The sequence below is a fragment of the Musa acuminata genome, chromosome BXJ2-5, assembly GCF_036884655.1.
Source record: "Musa acuminata AAA Group cultivar baxijiao chromosome BXJ2-5, Cavendish_Baxijiao_AAA, whole genome shotgun sequence".
Taxonomy (NCBI): domain Eukaryota; kingdom Viridiplantae; phylum Streptophyta; class Magnoliopsida; order Zingiberales; family Musaceae; genus Musa; species Musa acuminata.
Genome location: NC_088342.1, coordinates 44,602,834 through 44,623,818, shown reverse-complemented (window position 1 = coordinate 44,623,818; position 20,985 = coordinate 44,602,834). Strand labels below are relative to the sequence as shown.

Sequence of the window (20,985 nt, the reverse complement as noted above, 5' to 3'; positions counted from 1 at the left end):
TGTATGAGAGAGAGACGTCACTATGTAAAGCATTTGAACTCTTTGATGGAAACAGATGTAATATTATTCATCATATTAACAGACGTAATATTATCTGCACAAGTGATTGAGCATTACTACGTATATTAACCATATCTTTCGGGAGTTTCATGGATATCTTATTTTGATTGAAGAGCCATCTGATCCTTCCATTATCAAATTTAAAGAAGAGAAACATCAAACTAAAACCCATTTGATATGTTTCTTCTTTTCTATGTCCTGTGCCATCTCATATGAAACAACAGAATCTAACATGCATACGAGGAACAAGATGAAATAGATGGAGCAACCTGTTTCACGTCAGCAGGAAGCCAATAAAAGAAGTTTGGAAGACAGGAAAAGAAGTTTGGAAGACAAACTTCAAGAAGAAGAACTACAATACATACATCCTATGACCAGAAGACATGGATTGATCCTTTTGTACATCAAATAAAAGAAGTTTCTTATCCACATCCTGTTTCCTATCATATGATCAAAGAGAAAACAAACAAACAACAAAATCTAGCTTTCTTGCACCCAATTGTACGCATGTGTTGGCTTGGAAGCTTCGAAGTCCACATTAATTTGATGAAATCCAGTGTTATTCGTCTCTTGCTTGTGCTGTTCTTGATTGGCTTCCATGGTGATATCAATTAGATATCAATTGAAATCCACATCCTAGTCACATCTCTGTGGGCACCCAAGGCATCATCTCGATCAGCTTCTGATGGTAATAAAACTGGAGTTGTTTGAGAACACCAGATTTCAGTCACAATTCTGCATGACCAAAATGTTGGAATTCCTGCAAATCTTGCCATCACTATCTACAATGCATGAAAAGTGCCACACTCTCCAAGTGATGTTAAGCACAGCAAATTGTTCATTTGGCCTTGACAAACAAGTCCAGTGCTTAATTTTCCATTCATGAGCAAGCTAGAAGACAACACTACCTTCGGGTGATCTCTTAGCTATTACGTTTGTTCTAAAACTTCAATAAATTCACACATATTAAATAGACTTACAATTTCGGTTCAAATGGAAGAATTGCCAAGAAATGAATAACATGAAAATAAGTTGAAAAACTATTGGCAAGTTGGAAGACCGTGGAGGCATCTTGTCAAGGAGAATGCAGCATTTAAATTAGTTAGCTGCGATCTCCAGTCTCGAACTCCTTGATGATCCAACAATCTTCTGCTTCATAAATCAGATTCCATGGTTCTGAATCCTCGGCTTGCTTTAAACCTGGGACTGAATGGTGAGAATGGCAATCGAAGGCTTCTACTTGGCCGAACAATGACAACTCTGTGAGCCATTTAAATGATCGTGAAGTTGGAGAGCAGATGCATCAAACTATTGAGAGCTTCAGGATAAAATTTTCTGGCAAATAAATAGCATGGCCGCTTCATCCCATTCCACAAACATGGTCTCCGTTGAACAACTTTCTGCAAAATGATACAAACAAAAGAAGAATCATTAAATTGTCTTATAATCAGTGAGTTCAAAGAGCAAGTCAATCATAGATTGCAAATATCATATTAAAAATTTTCTAATATCACGTTAGCGTACATCACATATGAATCTGAAAATCAAGAGCACATCAGCCAAACCTCTACAAGAGAACTAAGTAAAGATCCCGAGGAATAAGTTCCCACCCCTAGAATTCAATCTTTTTCTCATATGAAAACTTTGTTGATCAAACAACTAAGCTCTACTTGCCAGTTTGAATGTAGTTTGATTGCCTTTCCCATAATTCGAAATGTTTTATTTTATTTAGCTCAAGGCAGAAAATCACTAGGGATTATAAAATAAAAATAAGACCTTCATGATTTGTCTCTAAGTGCAGGATACATTTACCTGTCCTAACTCAGGATGTATGAAAACACTAGCTGATTTCATCAGCTTGTGAACTAAAATAAGTTGATTACAGAGGGATAGAAACAAGAAATTAAAATAAGAAGCATATAAGTAATTGTATGAGTCTCATGGGAAGAAGCATTCTATTTGATATAGTAATATTTTCACAAAGATTTGCCTGCAACTTGCACTCGATGACAACTGTCAACACAGTCTAGGTGATAGCTTATTCTAGTTTTACTTCTATAGTAGAATCCACTCATACATCTAAATCAATTCTACCAGCACTATCTTTTATCTCTACTGATACAGATGCTTTTTGATAATACTGTCTCATTGTAAGAATCCAAATTTCTAATGATTTAATTTTTAAATCCATTTAAGTGAAGATTCATCTGACACAAGCTTTTTCCTTCTCCAAGCTAAGCCTTCTAACATAGACCTTGTAATTGCATTGAAGTTTCTGGTTAGAACGGATACTTGGTTGTTCTTTTTGTTGCAAGAGCTTATAACAACCTTGATAAGTGTCACACTGCATGGAACCCTCCAAAGATTGGTCACAGAGACTAATCTTGGTTCGGCTATTTCAGAGTGAAATAGCTAATGAATTCAAGGTTGGACAACTCTACCAGAGAAAACAAAGGTACCTATGAAGACATACAGACTTGTACAAAATGCTGGCAAAGCATAAGATGTCACGGAAGAAGATCTTTGACATCATATACATATTTCAGAATCAGATTCATCAAAAGCAGAGCAAAGGCCATGACTATCTAAATGATGAATTATAGAACAAACAATACTAAGCTATTGTTCCTGATTATCTCCATTTACAGCAAGTCTTTCCACAATCCAAGTGCCATAAATCCATTATTCATCCTCCTTACCCCCAGTACCTCTGATCTAAATTAATGCTCCTTATCACATATATTTTTTCGTCTTTCCTATGTTTTAATCTCTACCTTTCCAAGTTACACCAGATATCGATCCCAATATCCCCACAACTGCTACAGTAACTTGGATGTTGTCCATTAAACATCCAATATTCTCTATTTATAACCAACTGATACAAACAACTGACTAAATTTAAATACTAAAATATAGAAAATATGAACATAAACATAAATGCCTTATATTTTAAGAGTGCAAGGAAGAACATCATAATATATTTCCATAGACTGGAAGTAAAGAACAACACTGGAAGCTGATTCACTAAGCTTACCTTTGAATCGCTTGTTACATGAATGCTCTCATCAATAGACTGCAGATAATAACATCATTAGAATTGATGACTGAATGATTATACGTGAAATATTAAATCTAATGTAAAAACCTTATAAAATGACAATTAGATTGTTTTCTTAGCAATTTACAAGAAAGATGAACATACGATAATATTCTTCAAAAGATCAAAGGTTACATCCCGAGCCCTATAAGCCTTTGGATGCCATTTTCCTTCAGACCAATCTACGTGGGTAACTGACCAATTTGCAATTCCACCAGGATCAACCATCTGAAAATTAATAAAAAAGTGAGGTCGTTGGGTAAAAAATTCAATCACAGATGATTACATATAGAGTCATGGACAGAAGTGACTGATATGCTGACATGGAAAAGAGTCGGCAGATAATGTTCATCAGAATAGCAATTGCGTCCTTCCATTCGTGGCTGTGACAGTCAAAACACAAGTTAGAACCGAAGCATTTTATATAGTTACAAGTTTAGTCAAGGTTTGTGGTAAAATATACTAGTATAGTGATCCTACAGGCAGCGTCTAAAACTTCCATAAATCCATGCTTGACTATCCAAAGGCATGTCTACATGTATAAATTACAAACTATGATGCTTGAAGAAGCAGAAGTTATATGTGAGGGTAGTGGCTTCCAGCAAATCTGAAATGCTAGACTATGAACTTAAAAGACCACATAATTTACTGGTAAGTGGCCCCCAAATTCTTTCATTAATAATGCATTAATGGTTCAAATTCCAAGAATTAGATATTCCTCTATGCTGAATAGATTCATCTCCTTTAGAACATTTCTCTGTAGTTTAGGCCTGGAAAATCATTCTACTACTTTTACAATTAACTATACGAGAATTGGTTATGGTTTTAATTAGAAGGTGGTGTAGAGCAAAGAGATATGTTTCTATAAAATAATGACTTTAAAAGTTGATTAGCTTAATGCTGTATAAGTCATAGAGACATCATAAGTAGGTTAAAAACCTTGTAGAATAATGAGACATAACCTTGAACTGATTTATTAGGTTCTACAAGAGGTATACAACTTTGGATAGATCTATAAGCCATGTTAAACAGATTAATTTTCTTTCCAGGCAGATTCTTTTTGTCACTTGTTCTTATAATTTTCAATTCTATGTCAAGTAACTAAACCATAAGGCTCAGATATTGCATTACATGCTATTTTCTCAAAGTTTGTCAGGCTGAAAGAGCCCATAATTTCATGACTTCAAATACTGTTATGACTACTTACTGAAGAAAATCTCTTCAATGAATCTGTTCCTTGTCAAACAAAGAAAGTCTTATAAAGTAACAGTCAGAAGCAACAAATAGTTGTGTTGACCAGGAGAATATCTTGATCAGCTACCCGTTGCTAATGACATTTGGAATATGAACAGCCAGTAGACACATTAATTGTTAGTATGATATTTATAGAAAATTCACATTATACAATAACAAAGAATCTCATTATTTAGTGACATAATGAGAGATATTCCATGGTCTATCAACTGAATATGACAATTTAGGGATGCAGAATGACATCCATTTCAAAGTTTCAATAGAGCAACTGTTTTGTGGTACATGCAAGCAGTAACTTGTATCCTTTATGATAACTTACCCTGCAGTAAAGCTTGAATTTTGTATAGTAAACACTGTCAGCTAGAATTAGCACAGCGTGCTGCCGCTTGATTGAGAACCACTGTTACATGGACAACACTTAGATAAATAAAATAAAAACAATATTATGTAAATAATTAATCACTTAACAAGCAAAGTTGGTTTTCCCCTAGCAAGCAAGTGTTGTAAGTGCAAATAGCAATTTCAATAATTTAGTACAGCTCCTTTTGGTAGCTTTAAAACTTAATGTCATGCTCTCTCAAGTTCCAGTAAGAGACAAAACATCATCATGGTCTGATTTTTTGGTTTTGGTTCAGTTTCATACAATGATCACAGCAAATGTTTCTGCTGTCTTGGCAGTCTTGGATAAAGTTTAGGCTATTAGGTTCTCTAATTCAATAAGAAAATGAAAAAAAAAATGAAGTACTATAAAAATAAGACAAACAAGGAAAATGTTTCTAACACATTATGACTAATGGGAAATAGTATTAGATGCAAAGTTACATGTTTATGATTAAAGAGAAAATAAAAAAAACAACATACTGTATCCATTAAACCAGTTTAACCCATGCATTGGAGTCTTGATAATTGAGGCCTCTTTGTTAGATGGTGATGATGGCCTATGTATGTATGTGTGTGTGTGTATTACATACACAGACACATATATGTGCATATGTATATCTATATATGTATAAGTATAATTACATATACATATACATTACATATACATATATGTAAATGTTAGAAATCCATTAATGATGAGTACGAATTACTGATGCATTAACTGTTCTTATAGTATCCAGGTGAGCAATTAGTACAAAAGTTTCATCATAGTCAACTCCAAACTATTGTGAGTAGCCTCTTGCCACCAATCTTACCTTGTTTCTTTGTAATCTTGTAATGACTAGTCCAAGTCAAACTGGTCAGATTTGACATATATCAGGTCTGATACCAATTCAAATTTCAACCCTAAAGCTTAAGCTTTTGGGTTGAATTAGTGCCTAACCTGCTATGTGTTGACCCTGACCAGTTTGACTCGACTCATCATTACAGGTAATGTATATATATGCATATATACACAAACATATACACACACACATAGACATATATGTGCATATGTATATGTATTTATAATATGACAAAAACCAAATTATCCTTGCTAATAATTGAATTCAACTAAAGGGTAGGGTGGTCACTGACTCATCCCATCAGTACCAATGCAATAAATTCACTGGAAGAAAATTCGTACCCAATGACCTGCCTACCCTTGATTTGGATTGGCATTCCATCCTTAAAGGACCAAAGGCAACTTAGACCTTTTCCTAATAGGTGCATCTTATAAGTTGCTCCATTAGGGGTTGTAAAACTTTACCATACACACATTTACACACACATACTTAGATGTATGTATAAGAGTGAAAATTTTGATGAAGTTATGACTCTTGAAACCGTCGAGTGTTGTTTATAGTTTGACAAATCAATCTCTGTTGCAACCAAGTAATCTTGGCACAATATTGTTGTACTCTGATTGTGTCAATTTCATTATGATGAAGCAAAGTAGCATTAGTATAGCTTACCTGTGCACCTTTCCTGAAATCTTCCTTTTCAATCTCAGGCAACATATGTTCAGAATATCTGCCTGCTCCATGAGGGCCAGGATCTTTAAAACTGAAAATACAGAAAAGCTTCTGCTAACTCTGAGAGTTCAATTGATCAATTTGGCTATATTATAAAAATATAAAAAATAAGAAAGTAAAGAAGATTCATCAAGGTAAACTATGCAGATTTATTATAAATTTTGCAATAGTTTTACCCGTCGATAAAACTGACATTTATACCCAACAAATAGTTGTATATATAATCAAAATTGTGTAGTGGCACGCAACTGCAAAACAATAAACAAACAGTCAAAATTCAGCATAAAAAACATCAACCAATTAAAAAAGAAGAAAGCAGCTTTTTCATAACAATCACCTGTCCGAGAGTAAAACAAAATGCTGATTATCAATATCTTGGAGTGCATTTGCCAACAACCTCTTTTCTGCATCAACCATAGAAATTTTTCCCCAGGCCACCTGCATGCACATTGGATATGTTAGAAAAGCCTTTTTTTTTTGTAAGCATCGATTCATGATTCCAGAAGTATAACTACAACTCTTTCCAGACTGATATGGAAGGCATTTGTTCATTTGATAAAAATTTATCAGTAATTGTTGTAACTTGCTATTTTCATTCACAATTGAATTTTTGTGTTACATAACTAACTAAAAATCATACTTGTAAGTTACAATACAAGTTGTAACTTTTCTTGCTGAATGCTTGTACATTTAACTTTTCTGCTAAAATGTATTTTCTTTACTGAAAAAGGGAAATTGCAATGTGAGATACAGTGTTTCCCAAGGTTAGATCCAATTAGTTCACTCACTAGTTTAAGGTCATTAACAATAGCAATTAAGATATGACCCCTGTTTTAAATTGAACATCATCAAATGGATGCAAAATATATGCTTTGTCATCCTTGTTTTAAGGGCTGCAAATTTTTTGGCTTTGTCTCCATCAGAGAAAATATTATAAGAATATTTTATATACTATTCCAGTGCAATATACTTGAGGGCAAGCCTTTGATGTCATGCCAGGTTGCTTCTTTATGACCTAGGTATCAAGGGTTCGAATGATGAAACCTCTGGGTCTTTTTCTTTGCCAATACCATACACTTGGATAAATTTCTTTACTCATTCTTCAACCTAGAGAACGGATATCTAACTTGTTAAAACCAAAAAGACACAAACTTAGCATTATAAACATTTCCATAGGTTCACACATCTATGAAGAAGTTTTTAGAGATGTAGATAAAATTTTAAAGTCTAAAATACAGTATATTTATCTTTTTTTATGAAAAGATATATTTGTTATCCATAAGATATAAGATTATTGTGTATTTATGCTATAATTTTTTAAGTTGATTCATCAAGGAGGGAAAGTCTCTCTCTTAGTTGACTTTTTCTACTCATAGTGATGGAGGCAAAAAAATATGTGCAGATACCCTTGCTTCAATCAAAAAGAGCTAACAACTTTGTTCTTAAGTTAAGACAAACAGAAATTGACCTTTTGGGATGACAGACGCATAAGTAAACAACTATTACATCAGAAGCACCCTTAGTATTTTATACAAAAAAATTGTGCATGTCTCGAAACCACAAAGTGACAGGAGTCTCATACACAGGACCACCCTTTTAAACTTCTGCATTTCAATTTGATAAAGTTTTTCTGCACCTTCCATTTTTGTCAGTTTCACCCTTCTCAATTCAGTTGTAAATATATCTTCAAGAGAAAGAAGGAAGAAATGGATATGCAGAAACAAGAACTATCATCAACTGACAAGCTCCAACATGGATAACTATACAAATAATCATAACAGATGATACCATAACAAACCTAGTGAGATACATGAGTAGGATGAAAGAATTCAAGGTTGCATAAATAATAAACTACAGCTTATCAGAACTTCAAGCAGAATAGTATCACATCTTAGATATTAGTGGGTAAGCAAGTATCCTCCCAGACCACACATAAGAACATTCTCTGACAGTGAATAGCAAGTGATATCAAATATTCAAGTCCAAAAGACAAATCATGCCAACCCTGAAAAACTATATGATAATAATAATCTTAAGCTGGATAGCATCCGAAAAACCAAGCCTATAGTATCTCAGACATGATATGGAGGTTTTGGCCGTAACAGAAGGTCTTACAAAGGCAATTATCTTGTATATTGAAGCTCATGCCACCTTTACTCATCAGCTGCTTATATATCATTTCGAAAAAGCATTTAGCATGAAGCCTTCTTTGGCAATCAGATGTAAAATTATTTTTCTCCCACATAGATTGGGTAGTTACCAACACTTTTAGAAGGATTAACAGATGTTATAGCAACCAATGCACCTTTTCTGTTATAACAAATGCAGAATTGCTATGGATAATGAGAACTGGTAGAAAAATTACCTTTTCACTGCGAATTTCCTTTCCAACAAATAATGAACTAATGTGTACTGGTTTTTCTCTTGACGCATGAACATAAATAGAAAATTTGTCTCCATGGCCCTACACACATAGGTTAAGGGCATACAAGTCAATAAGTCAGAGAAATCATGCATAATTATCAATTATTGACCCATTATATGAATTTGCTCTCACTAATTTGCATTGAATTTGAAACAAGAAAAACAATAACCAAGACTACAAGCATAGTAGAAAATGATTAAATAATATAAATATCCAAGCTAAGAGTTGTACCAGGAAGAACTTCTCCCAGAGCTTTTCAAAGGGCAGTGAACCTGGTGTCAGGAACATGAACGCAATCTTAGGATTCTTTGACTCAACAGCTGGCATCAATAGAATGTCTCTGATCACAACACGAGCAGCAAGCTCATCATCATTATAAACCTTACTGTGCACAGGCGGAAGCCACTCTTTGAGGCTACAGACACTGGAAGAGAAGAAGTAGCATGCCGAGTAACGCTGGAGTGGATGGACATATAGTGCAACCAGTGCCATGCATACCAACAATATCGGAGCAAGGATCCATAGAGGCCTTCTTGAGGGGGCTCTGTGGCGTGAGGCAGGCATGATTTTTGGGTCATTAGTGCCTGGCAACCATGCCTGCGTGATCATGATTATTGAGCTTCATTAATCAGCCAATGACTCTTCAAATGGTAGATGAGCTCCCCCCAGGTTCCTAGAAGCAACAACCAACTGAATAAAAGACAGGGTACACCAGCATAGATGTCTTAGTTGTTTATGTACTATGAACCTGAAAGAACACAAGAAAATCACATATCATATTCATTTGCAATGTGAAACGACAAAAAGAAACAAGGAACAATGACTCAAAATCAGCAAAAGAATAAGAATAAGAACAGCAAGATCATTCACAGAATTAACTGAGCAAAGAAGTAATGAAGTAGAAGCTATTCAGATGGACAAGAATGTCAACTTTGCTGGACATAGCTGAAAACCCTCCTCGAATCTTTAATATATTCAACTAGCTTAACCCACTGGAAATGGAAGAGCAAAATGCTCCAAAAAGAGAATATTTTTTGTCTCCACCAAGCCTAGCTCTCCTCCAGTGTTACAGCTTTCCAGGTTCTTCGATTCTCCGTCACAAGTAAGACGCCGCCGTACAGCATTCTCTCGTCACTTTCCAATATCAAGATCACAAAGAAAACTGCAAGAACTTTCGTAAGGACAATCAAGGAAACATTTCGATCCCCTGCAAGCTTATTCATAGCCAACCTAAGTTACAGAAACGAATTCCATTAGAACCAAGCACGCAGCCGTGAGGATCGTACAAGATTCCACCTTTTTCCAAAGCCACAAGCACCAACTCAGGCCATAAAGCAGCACAGCTCGACCTAACAACTCCACCGAAACAAAACCTCTGGAGTTCAAAAGAACTCGAAAACGCCAACCAGAACAACAGAGAACAAAGGGAGAGTAGTGACGCACCTCCGATCGACGGAAAGATGGATCTTTGGAGCTCAATGGAGATTCTACGGGGCTCGAGGAGGCGGAAGGGCGAGCGAGCGAGGGGGAGTGGGCTGGGAATGGTCTCAAAAATAGCGTTTCGTTATTATACTGCTTCTTAACGCTGCGGTTTCCCATTTCGTGGCGGGTTCAGGACCCGTACAAGTATTGCACGAGCTTCACTCCGATCGCGCCGTTCAAACACTCACAATAAGATGGGGCCCACTAATCCAACGATCAGGATGTAAGAAATAGACGTCCCTCTGAAGGGATGATTGGATAGGATCCTCATTGTTGCGGCGCACTCTGTTCTGGCGTTTCTTTCGTGACGGGTTCGGGATCCCGTACAGATATATTACCAGGCTAACTTCGATCAGGCCGTTCAAATCATGTAATGGGCCGGGACCCATTAATCGAACCATTCACATGCAATCAGAAAACGTACCTCTGTAGGCATGCTTGGAGAAGATCCGTCTTCTTGCGGCGCCCCTTTATTCTTGCGTTCTTATTTGAGGAACAATTTAATTCTACCATTCTTTGATTACCCGATCTTCTACCGGAGTCAGGATTGCGAAGAAACCAGCTGCCGTAGGACCCATCTGTTGGGCCCGCATGATTCATCCTGTAATCATGCGAGTAAGAGTATATATTCTACATTTTGGAGTGTCGTTTGTGCTCCAATCAGAGCTTTGTTTGTGCCAACGAGAATTCTTTTACTCAATTAAAGTTGCTTTTTATTTAGATAGGAATCAAATAGATAAATAATTTAAAAAAATATTTGATTATTTTTAGAAAAATAAAAATTTGAGATACATTATTTCTTATAATTTTAAAGGTTTTTTATGGGATTGGTTCATCTAAGATTACATTAAACCAACAAATTCAAGTAGAATTTTGTTATTGCTTTTTTTGATGAGTCAAACCAAAACAAAGCACAATAAAATCATGTTCGACATGATATAATTATAAACAATATCATGTACACTTCATGATCTAAAATGTTACGTGTAGGACTATTCGAGATTTATATTGCTAGATATTAGATATATGAGGGCAAGTAAAGCATTAAGGATCATGATGCGCATTAGAAGCATAAATCGAGATGACATTATTAAGCCAATTAGTTGTTGATATCAACTATATTTTTTGAGATTGTGATGTGAATTGTAGGTTAGATTATGGAGCATGTTAAGAGTGTTACATATGGTAAATGCTCTCATGTAAGCTTGTCCCTTGTATGATTAAATTTATCTAAGGTCTCTTCGGATAAAGTAAGTACTAATGTTTGTAATTTCATATTGTTGACTGTATTTTTTTTATATTTAAAAAAATACTCATATTTTAGGTATTTTCCAAAAGGTACCTTTCTTTCTTTTTTTTTCAAATAGTAATCCTAATTTAAAAAATATTCAAAATATCCCTCAATTTTTTTGCTAAAATTTTTTATTATTTTTTTAGTGGCACTTATTAAGTATTTTATTAAGGTACTAAAAATATTATATACACTATTGACTATAAGTGACATCATATTATGCCTCTTTAGTGATTAGTACTTGGAGACCATTATGAAATCATATTTTTATGTTTGTAGTTGGTTTGATTGAAGTTAGGAGTCTATTCAGAATATTTACGGTGTTTCTGAGTAGATTTTATAATATTTTTATTGTGATAATCAAAATATTATAATAAACTAAGTTTTTATTTTTATTTGGGTGATATTATTTCTAAACTATTATAAATAACCATTTAAATTATAGTATAAAATCCAAAATGTAGGTATTTCCTAAGAAAATCCTTTTTTTTTGCTTTATAAGTAATGATATTTTCCCTCTGGAGTTAGTTTGCTATTTTACCAATTATGTTTTTTTTTTTTTTGAATAAGAACTTATATGATAGCCATTGCTTATTCTTCTTAGAACTAATTAATAACTTGGCATGACTCATTAGATGGTAAGACATTATGTAATAGGTGGGAGAAGTACAATTAGTTAATTGAAACACATTATGACTATAGATGCTTATGTTTATAATTTCTTATACCAATAATATATCAATCATCAGAGTGATATGTATGTCGATACATCAATAACTATCAAGTTTAAAAAGATAAAAAAATCATAGTATAAGACCTATACTATTTTATACTAGACTATACAAGCTTTACACTTGACGTATCAGAACCATGTATATCGTCTAATTTATGTTGACCACATATTCAAATTTTATTTGACCATATCTATCGTCGATAATATGATGGGCACATTCCCACTTTATAATGAAGACCTAGTCAATTGATTAATTATTTCTTAAAGTCATATCATGATTAATAATATCAAAATTGATCTAGTATTAAATATGATGAGATTCACTATATCTTAGTTTTGATGACATCAAACCTTAAGTAAGGGATATTATAATATATTAAGTTTAGTTATATGTGAGACCAATTGAATTGGTTTACCATCTTAGAAATATTCCATACTAAGTCAAATATTAAATGCTAGAGTTGAAAAGTACATGCTGTAATTGCAATGTTATGCAACTAAAATAATGAGGATTGAGAAGAAGGTGCTGAAGAAAAGCAACAGCACCGCAGTTGTTGAATATAATTCCCAATCAGTTCAAATTAGTCAGTCATCATCAACACAAAGTCCATTTTGATGTGCAGTAGAATTAAAGCTTTAGAGATGAAGTCTGCATCTGAAAAATCAACTTGTAGGCTTCTCTATGGCTTAGACAAAATTAGAGTCTTGAAGGTATCCTAAGACCAAAGATTTGGTACCATTTATACAACTTGTTTCACCATCCTGCTGATGAAAGTCATCAGAATCAAATCAACTCACTGTCTATCTAATATAATAATACATGTGGTGATATTGAGATAGGAGAAACAAATTCCAAGATCAATTTTATCTACTAATATGCTTGAGAGTTTGTGTTCCATTGTTTTGCATAAATATCAATCTCATTGAGATTAAATTGACAAACTATAAGATCATGATTTTGGTGAATATTAGTCCAAACTTGATAGGCATCTCTTTGCTTGAGACAAGAATAAAATTTCAACAAAAGAGATGATGGACTTTGGAGTCAGAGTAGTGTGCAGTAATTTGTTGAAATTGATTCTTCTAGAATTCAGGTAACTTAAAAGAACAAATGTTCAGAACAAGGAATAAATTCTGAAGATTAATTAGTAACTAAATGATTCCCAGCTTCTATATATCATTTGCCACCAGAGCCATTTCAGAAGCATCTGATGGATGACATGAAGGCAAATTCCAAGTTAACAGTGCCAGTGATGCTGCAACAGGTGCTGAAGAGGTGGAAGAAGCTTGCCATTGCACCCGGAAACAGCAGCAAGAAGTTTCTGCACAAGACACATGGTGTTCCCAAGGGATTCCTCGCCGTACGCGTCGGGGAGGAGATGAAGAGGTTTGTGATCCCGACGACCTACTTGCACCACCACGCCTTCCGAGTTCTCCTCGGGGAGGCGGAGAAGGAGTTCGGGTTCCGGCAGGAAGGTGCGCTGAGGATGCCCTGCGAGGTTGCCGCGTTCGAGAGGACACTGGAGGTGGTGCAGCAGCAGAAGAAGCAACGCTTCTGCTGGGGTTCCCCCTCTGGATGTTGATTGAGGGTGTCTCCCTCAGAAGATGATGTTGCAGATGGACATTAATCTTCATAAGATAGAATAAGACTAGCTTTGAGATGTAGTTAATAATCCGGAGAGTGTCGGAGAACTTTTGACAGTTGATTTCTAGTTAACCTTTTTTGCTTGTTGGGTGTCGCGAGAGATCGGCATGATCAAGAAGAAACATGACCAAACCACAAGACAACATAGAAATGTAGAAGATCAAGTCTATCGACAATACTTGCACAAGCTTTATGATGGATGATAATTCCCACCATAAACTCTTCATACAATGTAGACATTGCATAAACATTTCATGGATCCTACCATCCATTAAGTCTGTCTATATGATTGCCTTACGATTAGTCTATGCGCGCAAGTCTGTCACAGGTGCTTCCAGCCATGACTCATGCCATCTTCACTAAGCTCTTGAGGGTCTTCTTCTTCTTCTTCTTCGGCTTGGCCGGCGTGGAGTCCGCCAAGGCGTCGAGCACCTCCTGGAAGTCCTCCTCTTCGCACGGGATCCGAAGACCGCCGGCCTGGTCGAAGCCGAACTCCTCCTCCACCTTCTCCATCAGCTGGCGGAAGGCCGGCAGGCGGAGGTAGCTCGTCGGGATCACGAAGCGCCTCATGCCGTCGCCCACGTACACCGCCATGCATCCCTTGGGCACCGCCGTGTTCGTCGGCTCGTCCACCAACAACGACTGTCTGAAGCTGTCTCTCCCTGCGTTCTTCTTTGTTCTCAGGGGGAACAGCGCTGCGGGGATCTTTGGATTCCGGATGGAGTAACCCATCGCAGTGCAATCAATGGAGTGATCAAAGCCAAAAGCGAAGGAGGAGGAGGAGGAGAAGAAGAGGAGATTGAAGAACATAGGCTCGAAACATGGGTTCAGAATGAGAACATATGAATGAAGAGATCAAAAGTGTTGGGGTGATGGCCGCAAGAGTTTGGAGGGGATGGAGGGAGGATTTGGTGTTGCAGAAATGGTCCGACCCCCTCCCTCCTACTGCTGCGGAGGAGAAGGGACACAGGGCGGCCTTCTTGTTGCCTGGCTGGAGGTGGTTGTCTTCTTTAGCATCAGGCAATTCCTATATTAGGTTCTTGTGGGTATTCTTAGAACATTCGAACCATCATCCGTCTTTGACAACGAATCATGAATTAGAACAAGATTTATTCTCTAATCGTCTGTGTTGATGGATTAATTTGTGATGCTTAATCTGATTGTTAGTACCTCAATACATAACATCATGTTGTGTGTGATATTTTTACGTCGGATATCATTGATCGAAGTTTAAGTATTGATGAACACTTGGAATTATTAGTGTGATGGTATTATGCCAAACTAATTTATTAGAGATTATAGGGGCCGGAGGAAATCTCATCTCATAAATTTTATACGTGAGATATTAACATAGTGAAAGAGTTTTAGATACTGTTTGGGAATACATTTATATTTTTTTCTCTTTATTTATAGAATGAGTGAAAGTGCAGTTATTGAATGTTTAAGCGTTTGGTAAATAAAATAAATACATAAAATAATTAGCTAGCTTTAGTATCTTAGTTTATGTACTTTTAAAAGTTACATTGGATCCATATACTTATGAAATAAAATATTTAATCAAGATTTTTAATTTTGTACTATATTGTTCGGTACAGGTGGTATTAGATTTTTGGCTCCTATATTGGGTGATATAAAGCTATTTCGATCGTTTTCGATCTATACCAAATAGTAACTAACCATTACCAATTGATAATGATTTTCCAACTATCAATTTGACCATTAGAGACATATAAAAGGGTTTTTAAACCCTTTCCTTTCTCCTCTTTCAATCCATTTTACTCTCGTACTATTTTAAACTATCTATCTCAAACTCATTTTTGTTCGTAATCTCTCTCTTATTTTCATATTTTCATTCTCTTAAATCAATAAAGTAATGATATATAGATTAAATTAAATTAAGAAACTAATTTGAGGATTAAGAGGAAGAACCTTTTAATCAAGAGGTATATATTCTCTTTCTAGATTTTTATTGATTTATGAGATGATTAAGCCTATTCTATACTATGTATGACTTAATGTCTAATATGTTGTTTGATATAATTTTGATGGTAGAATTATATTAATTAGGGAGTAATTAAGGTTTTTAATATTTTGATTAATGTGTTTAATATTGATTTATTTGAAATTAAACACTTAATAGGTTAAATATTTATATTTCATGCATATTAAGTATTGGATCATATGTTTGTGATAGTAAAATATGCTTAATTAGGTTTCAATAAATTTATTTAATATTATGATTAGTGACTTTAATGATGATTTAATCAAAATTTGATTGATATTGAATCAATTCAATTTCTTTAATATCTATTAGGGTGTTTGACATATTTATAGTGTTGAAAGAGAAGTAATTAGTAAGTAATTAACTATGTTAATTATATGATTGATGTATCTAATGATGATTTCATCGTAATTTGACATATTTTTTATCCAAATTATGTATTTAATGTTTATTTTATGTATTTAACATATTTATGATAGTAAAATAGGTATAATTAGGTTTTTATAAAGTTATTTAATAATGTGATTAGTGATTTTAATTCTGATTTAATAGAAATTTGTTCGATGTTAGATCTATTTAATGTCTTTAATATCGACTAGGGTACTTTACATGTTTATACCTTATTTGATTTAAATTTGATAGGAACGTGACACCAAAGAATAGTCATATGATGATGCTTGGGCTCATGCCCAAAAGATGAATGTGAACCATCATCATTGGTAATGTATTTATTATGACTATATTGGTAAGGGTGGAGGAATCACTTACGTGAATATTCATTTGGCAGACGAGTATTCTGATGTTGCAAAATGTAAGAAGGTTCCGAGGAAGGTTTGTAAATAATTTTAAAACAAGTTACAATAAGCAAGAGAAGAATACTGTAGGGCTACGTAGAAACCAGTTTATGATGACTATGAGGATTACGATGATGAAATCGACTCGGATCTCACAATTGGTATTCGTGTATCACTAAAGCATTAGTATATATACAATGAAGCAATAAGACATCGATGATATGACTCGCAATGAGATCATGATGGTAACAGTAAAATACAGAGGTTGGCCAATATAAGGTAATTAACTACCCCTCCTCATTTAAGTCAAAATAGTAGTATGAGGCATGATGGCCTTCGTATTTTATAAGAGGTCTTAGAAGGAGATCCGTACTAGATATTGTTGATATTGATCTATAAGTCTATCCTTCACAAATAGTGAAACAGATAATGATTGATGATACATATACAAAAGAAAAGAAGTGAGATGTTGGGAAGGCAATTTCAAAATAGTTCAACTTCCATAGGATTCTAGTAAACATAGCCCAAGATCCATATTAGCAAAGCATTGTCTCCTCTATTCAAAAGTCTAGTATATAGATCTAACCTCTAACACCAAGGGAGATTTATGATGTATATTTAGATGATGAGGTAGCAGAACTAAAGGATTAGATCAAATCTCCAAGAGATAATGGGACGAATATAGGGTGATATTGATTGATGATAGTTGGACAAGGCCAACAAGAATAAGTATCATTAATTTTCTTATTTATTGTAATAAACAAGTAATATTTTTTCATCAAGTATAATTGATGAAAAAAATATATTATTTTGGACTTCATGTGTATCACATTGTATGGATCTAATGCTGAAGGATGTTAGAGAGCTAGCATAAGTCAGCAAGTATATAGCTTGAGCACAATCAATTACAAAATTTATATATAATTATCATTGGGTTCACTCTTTAATGTAAAAGTATATAAATGGTGAAATACTCTGACTTAGAGTCATTTTTGGTTTATTAACCAATTTTATTGCCTTAAAGTTATTATAACAAAAGAGGTAGAGCCTCAAGGCAATGGCCATCTCACAGGAATGGTCTAATTTTAGGTATTCGAGATTGAGCGATAGTAAGAAGATAGAAAAGATCATTCTTTCTTCTAGATTTTAGGAGATCATGAATAAAATTATAAAAAGTATGAAACTATTTTATATTGTCCTCCTTAAGGTCAATATGGACAAGTGTTCATAGATATATTATCTTAAACATATATTGATTACAACAAGAGAGGAGGTCAAAAAAAATATTCAAAGATAATTTTAAGGTCAACTAATACTTACAGATCATTAATCGTATGACTAAAGTTCATATAGATCAAGATATCAATAATGCAAGTAAATTCGTAATTTAATTTAATTTAATTTTTTATTATATAAATTTTTTTACTAATAATATTATGTCTTCCAGCATATTATCTAAACCCGATAATTCAATATCGATACACTCTTGGAACATAAAATGACTACGATATTAAAAATATTATATATCAACTCTTGTTAAACACTGTTGATGCAGTTGATACTATTATGAAGGACCAACTATTCCGAGATATAATTAGTTCATTATCCGATGTTGTAGTTGTATCATGTTGTTATACTATGGATGCCGGTGAGGAAAAGTTATATATATTAATTATCAATTATATTTGATCTTAATTATTTGTTATGCTAATAAAGTCTTGCTTATATCTTTTTATAATTGAATGGTAGTTATAATTTAAAGAGGACGCACCAAATTTAAGGAAAATGATCGTTTGTGTACTTTCGCCAATGAGATCTAGTGGTTGCAAACGTAATTGGTTAACATTCATATTGATTCACATGAAAGTCCATAACAGACTATTGTATAAATGATTGAAGAAACTAGTATATGTCAAGTATAACATGCGACTAAGGTTGCGGTGTGTCGAACTGAATAAGGAGCCAAAAGAATAAAAAATTGATCCCATCGACCTCCATTTCTACAACGAAGATTCAGAGCCAATGTTAGAGTGGGTCAAGGCGATAGAGAACCAAGAGGATCCTCTACTTGATAAGATGGGAGATCCTCAATATCCTTCTCATTTTATCACTGAGGCAATAGAAGAAGAGGAAGGAGGAAATCTCCTTCAGTCATAACATGACGGAAGGAGCCAGACAAGATCGAGTTAAATTACTCTAGGAACCAGAGACACCCAACCATCACGATCATCTGCCTAATATACAAATGCAAAGGCAAAGGGAAAAGAAGTAGTATCGGCTATACTATTAGAAAGAATCGAGTCGGGTAATAAGATACCTTCGCAATCGCATTCAGCAACTCGATCAGAGACATGATAGTGATGTGGATAGCAATGCCTTGACTGATGATGGCGATGATGTTAGGGAGTCGATGATCTCGTCTACATAATTTGAGGGTGGTGAATGGACCAAGGAGTAGTATTTTACATATGTCATTAATGATTCAAATCATAGAGCTTGATGAGGTATTGGTCGAGTTTATGCATAGAAGAGGAAGCTAATGAATGATTTTAAGCAGATGCAATAGGGCCTACATGATATAGATACGGAACGAAACTCATTGTATTCACAGCCATCGTATCATGAAGAATTTTACGGCCAACAATAGTATAGTGATAGTTTGTCATACTTCTCCAAGCAACACTATGATACGAAGCAACATATCAGTAGCGAAAGTATGAGTTCTTATATTCATCAATATATGCCTCAGGAGCTACCTCGGACACATATGATTCATAATGATCAACCTACAACTATTATTATATTGATGCACCAATGGTATACGGTATATCAATATATTATGTTGTGGGATCAATTTTAAGATTGAGTCCGATAAACATATCATATTGATATACAGATACATACAAATAAGGACTCAATCCACCATCCGTGGAGACCCATTATTCGTTTTGGTAGTAGAATCAAGCATATCTACATATTTAAATCTTAAGGTTTAAGTTGTATATAAAATAATCTAACATTTCAAATAATTTTTTATAAATAATTTAATATTAATATAAGGATAATGTAAAATATATGGTAACCTTGCACAAGGCTGCTCCTCAAAGTTTAAAAAAGATATATTGTATTGTTCTTACCTAATTTACATTAGTTTGGCTAAAACTATACTAAATATATATTTATTTCTAACTTAAAAATCCTATTCTAACTTTTTTTTTTCTATTTTTCAAGTATTTTTGGAAGATTTTATACTTATTTTAGGTGTACTGCTCAGTAAGTCGGTACGATACGAGATTAAAAACTTTATATTTAATCTCATTTCTCCTCACGTTGTCGATTCTATTGATGAAAATACCGTAGGATTTACTATTGAGTATATACTAACTTTGTCTCATTTCGATTTACTATTGAGCAAATATGGTATTTTCATCAGCAGAATCAATGGTGCAAGGAGAAAGTATAGGAACCGGAATGTCAAGTGTAACTTTTGTGATTCGATATGAGAGCATTTGATATTGTTAGACTCACTCATTCAGACTCAGATCCTCTAGGTTTAGTCAACATGGTCTGATAAAGATTCCTTAAGACATTCGAGTGGCTCTCCTTCTAGCGCTAATCTATTAAGTTAGATTTTAATTGTCCGAGATAGAAATTGATTTGGATCCAACCTAATCCTTTCTTCGAAATCCGATCGAACAAGTTCTTGAGTTTAAGACTATGTGTTAAGATGTACTAGTCGAATCCTTTTTTTAAAGGAAACTCCCAGGACCATTACTTCTAGATGATGTGATGCTTATAGAGGACGTGGTGCATCGATCTTGAGCATAACTATCGCCACTTGTCGAGTTTGGGATGGCATAATGCTCTTAACATGCGGTATTGATCGGACATCGAGGGATGATTGATTGCGAAGGCAAAATGGAATCACCTGAATCGAAAACAAATGAGGGCATCCGACTGTTATTTCATAGTATTCGATCACTTTTCCTTGCGTGCGCAAAGGGATTGCAGATATCAAGTCACTAATATGGAGTTTTCTTCAACTTGTAGCTTTGCTACTATAGCAACTACTTAGACTAATCTTTGAAAATTGTTGAGGATATTAATATGTTAATGCAGAATTTAAAGAATGAGGAAAAAAAAGATAAAATAGATCCATATTAATGATAGTAATTATTCCACTGTCATGGATAATTAGAGGATTTCATGAGTCTAACATACTCTCATTTATATTCAATAAAAAACAT

The 20,985-nt window shown here is 34.3% G+C and overlaps 3 protein-coding genes across 3 annotated transcripts; 1 reads left to right on the top strand and 2 right to left on the bottom strand.

The window, feature by feature from the left end:
- Positions 1–875: 875 nt before the first annotated feature.
- On the bottom strand, positions 876–10,346 carry LOC135586533 (glycosyltransferase BC10-like). The gene is made up of 11 exons (XM_065109811.1): positions 10,235–10,346; positions 9,023–9,539; positions 8,732–8,830; positions 6,704–6,804; positions 6,543–6,614; positions 6,307–6,397; positions 4,731–4,811; positions 3,481–3,540; positions 3,263–3,385; positions 3,095–3,133; positions 876–1,460 (listed from the first exon to the last, which is right to left on the bottom strand). The coding sequence occupies exons 2-11, from the start codon at positions 9,398–9,400 to the stop codon at positions 1,332–1,334; spliced, it is 1,173 nt and encodes a 390-aa protein (XP_064965883.1). The 5' UTR covers positions 9,401–9,539; positions 10,235–10,346; the 3' UTR covers positions 876–1,331.
- Positions 10,347–13,508: 3,162 nt separating this feature from the next.
- On the top strand, positions 13,509–13,880 carry LOC135611603 (auxin-induced protein 15A-like). Its single transcript, XM_065107237.1, has one exon. The coding sequence runs from the start codon at positions 13,509–13,511 to the stop codon at positions 13,878–13,880; it is 372 nt and encodes a 123-aa protein (XP_064963309.1).
- LOC135611872 (protein SMALL AUXIN UP-REGULATED RNA 51-like) lies at positions 13,843–14,947 on the bottom strand. Its single transcript, XM_065107519.1, has one exon. The coding sequence runs from the start codon at positions 14,750–14,752 to the stop codon at positions 14,288–14,290; it is 465 nt and encodes a 154-aa protein (XP_064963591.1). The 5' UTR covers positions 14,753–14,947; the 3' UTR covers positions 13,843–14,287.
- Positions 14,948–20,985: the final 6,038 nt, after the last annotated feature.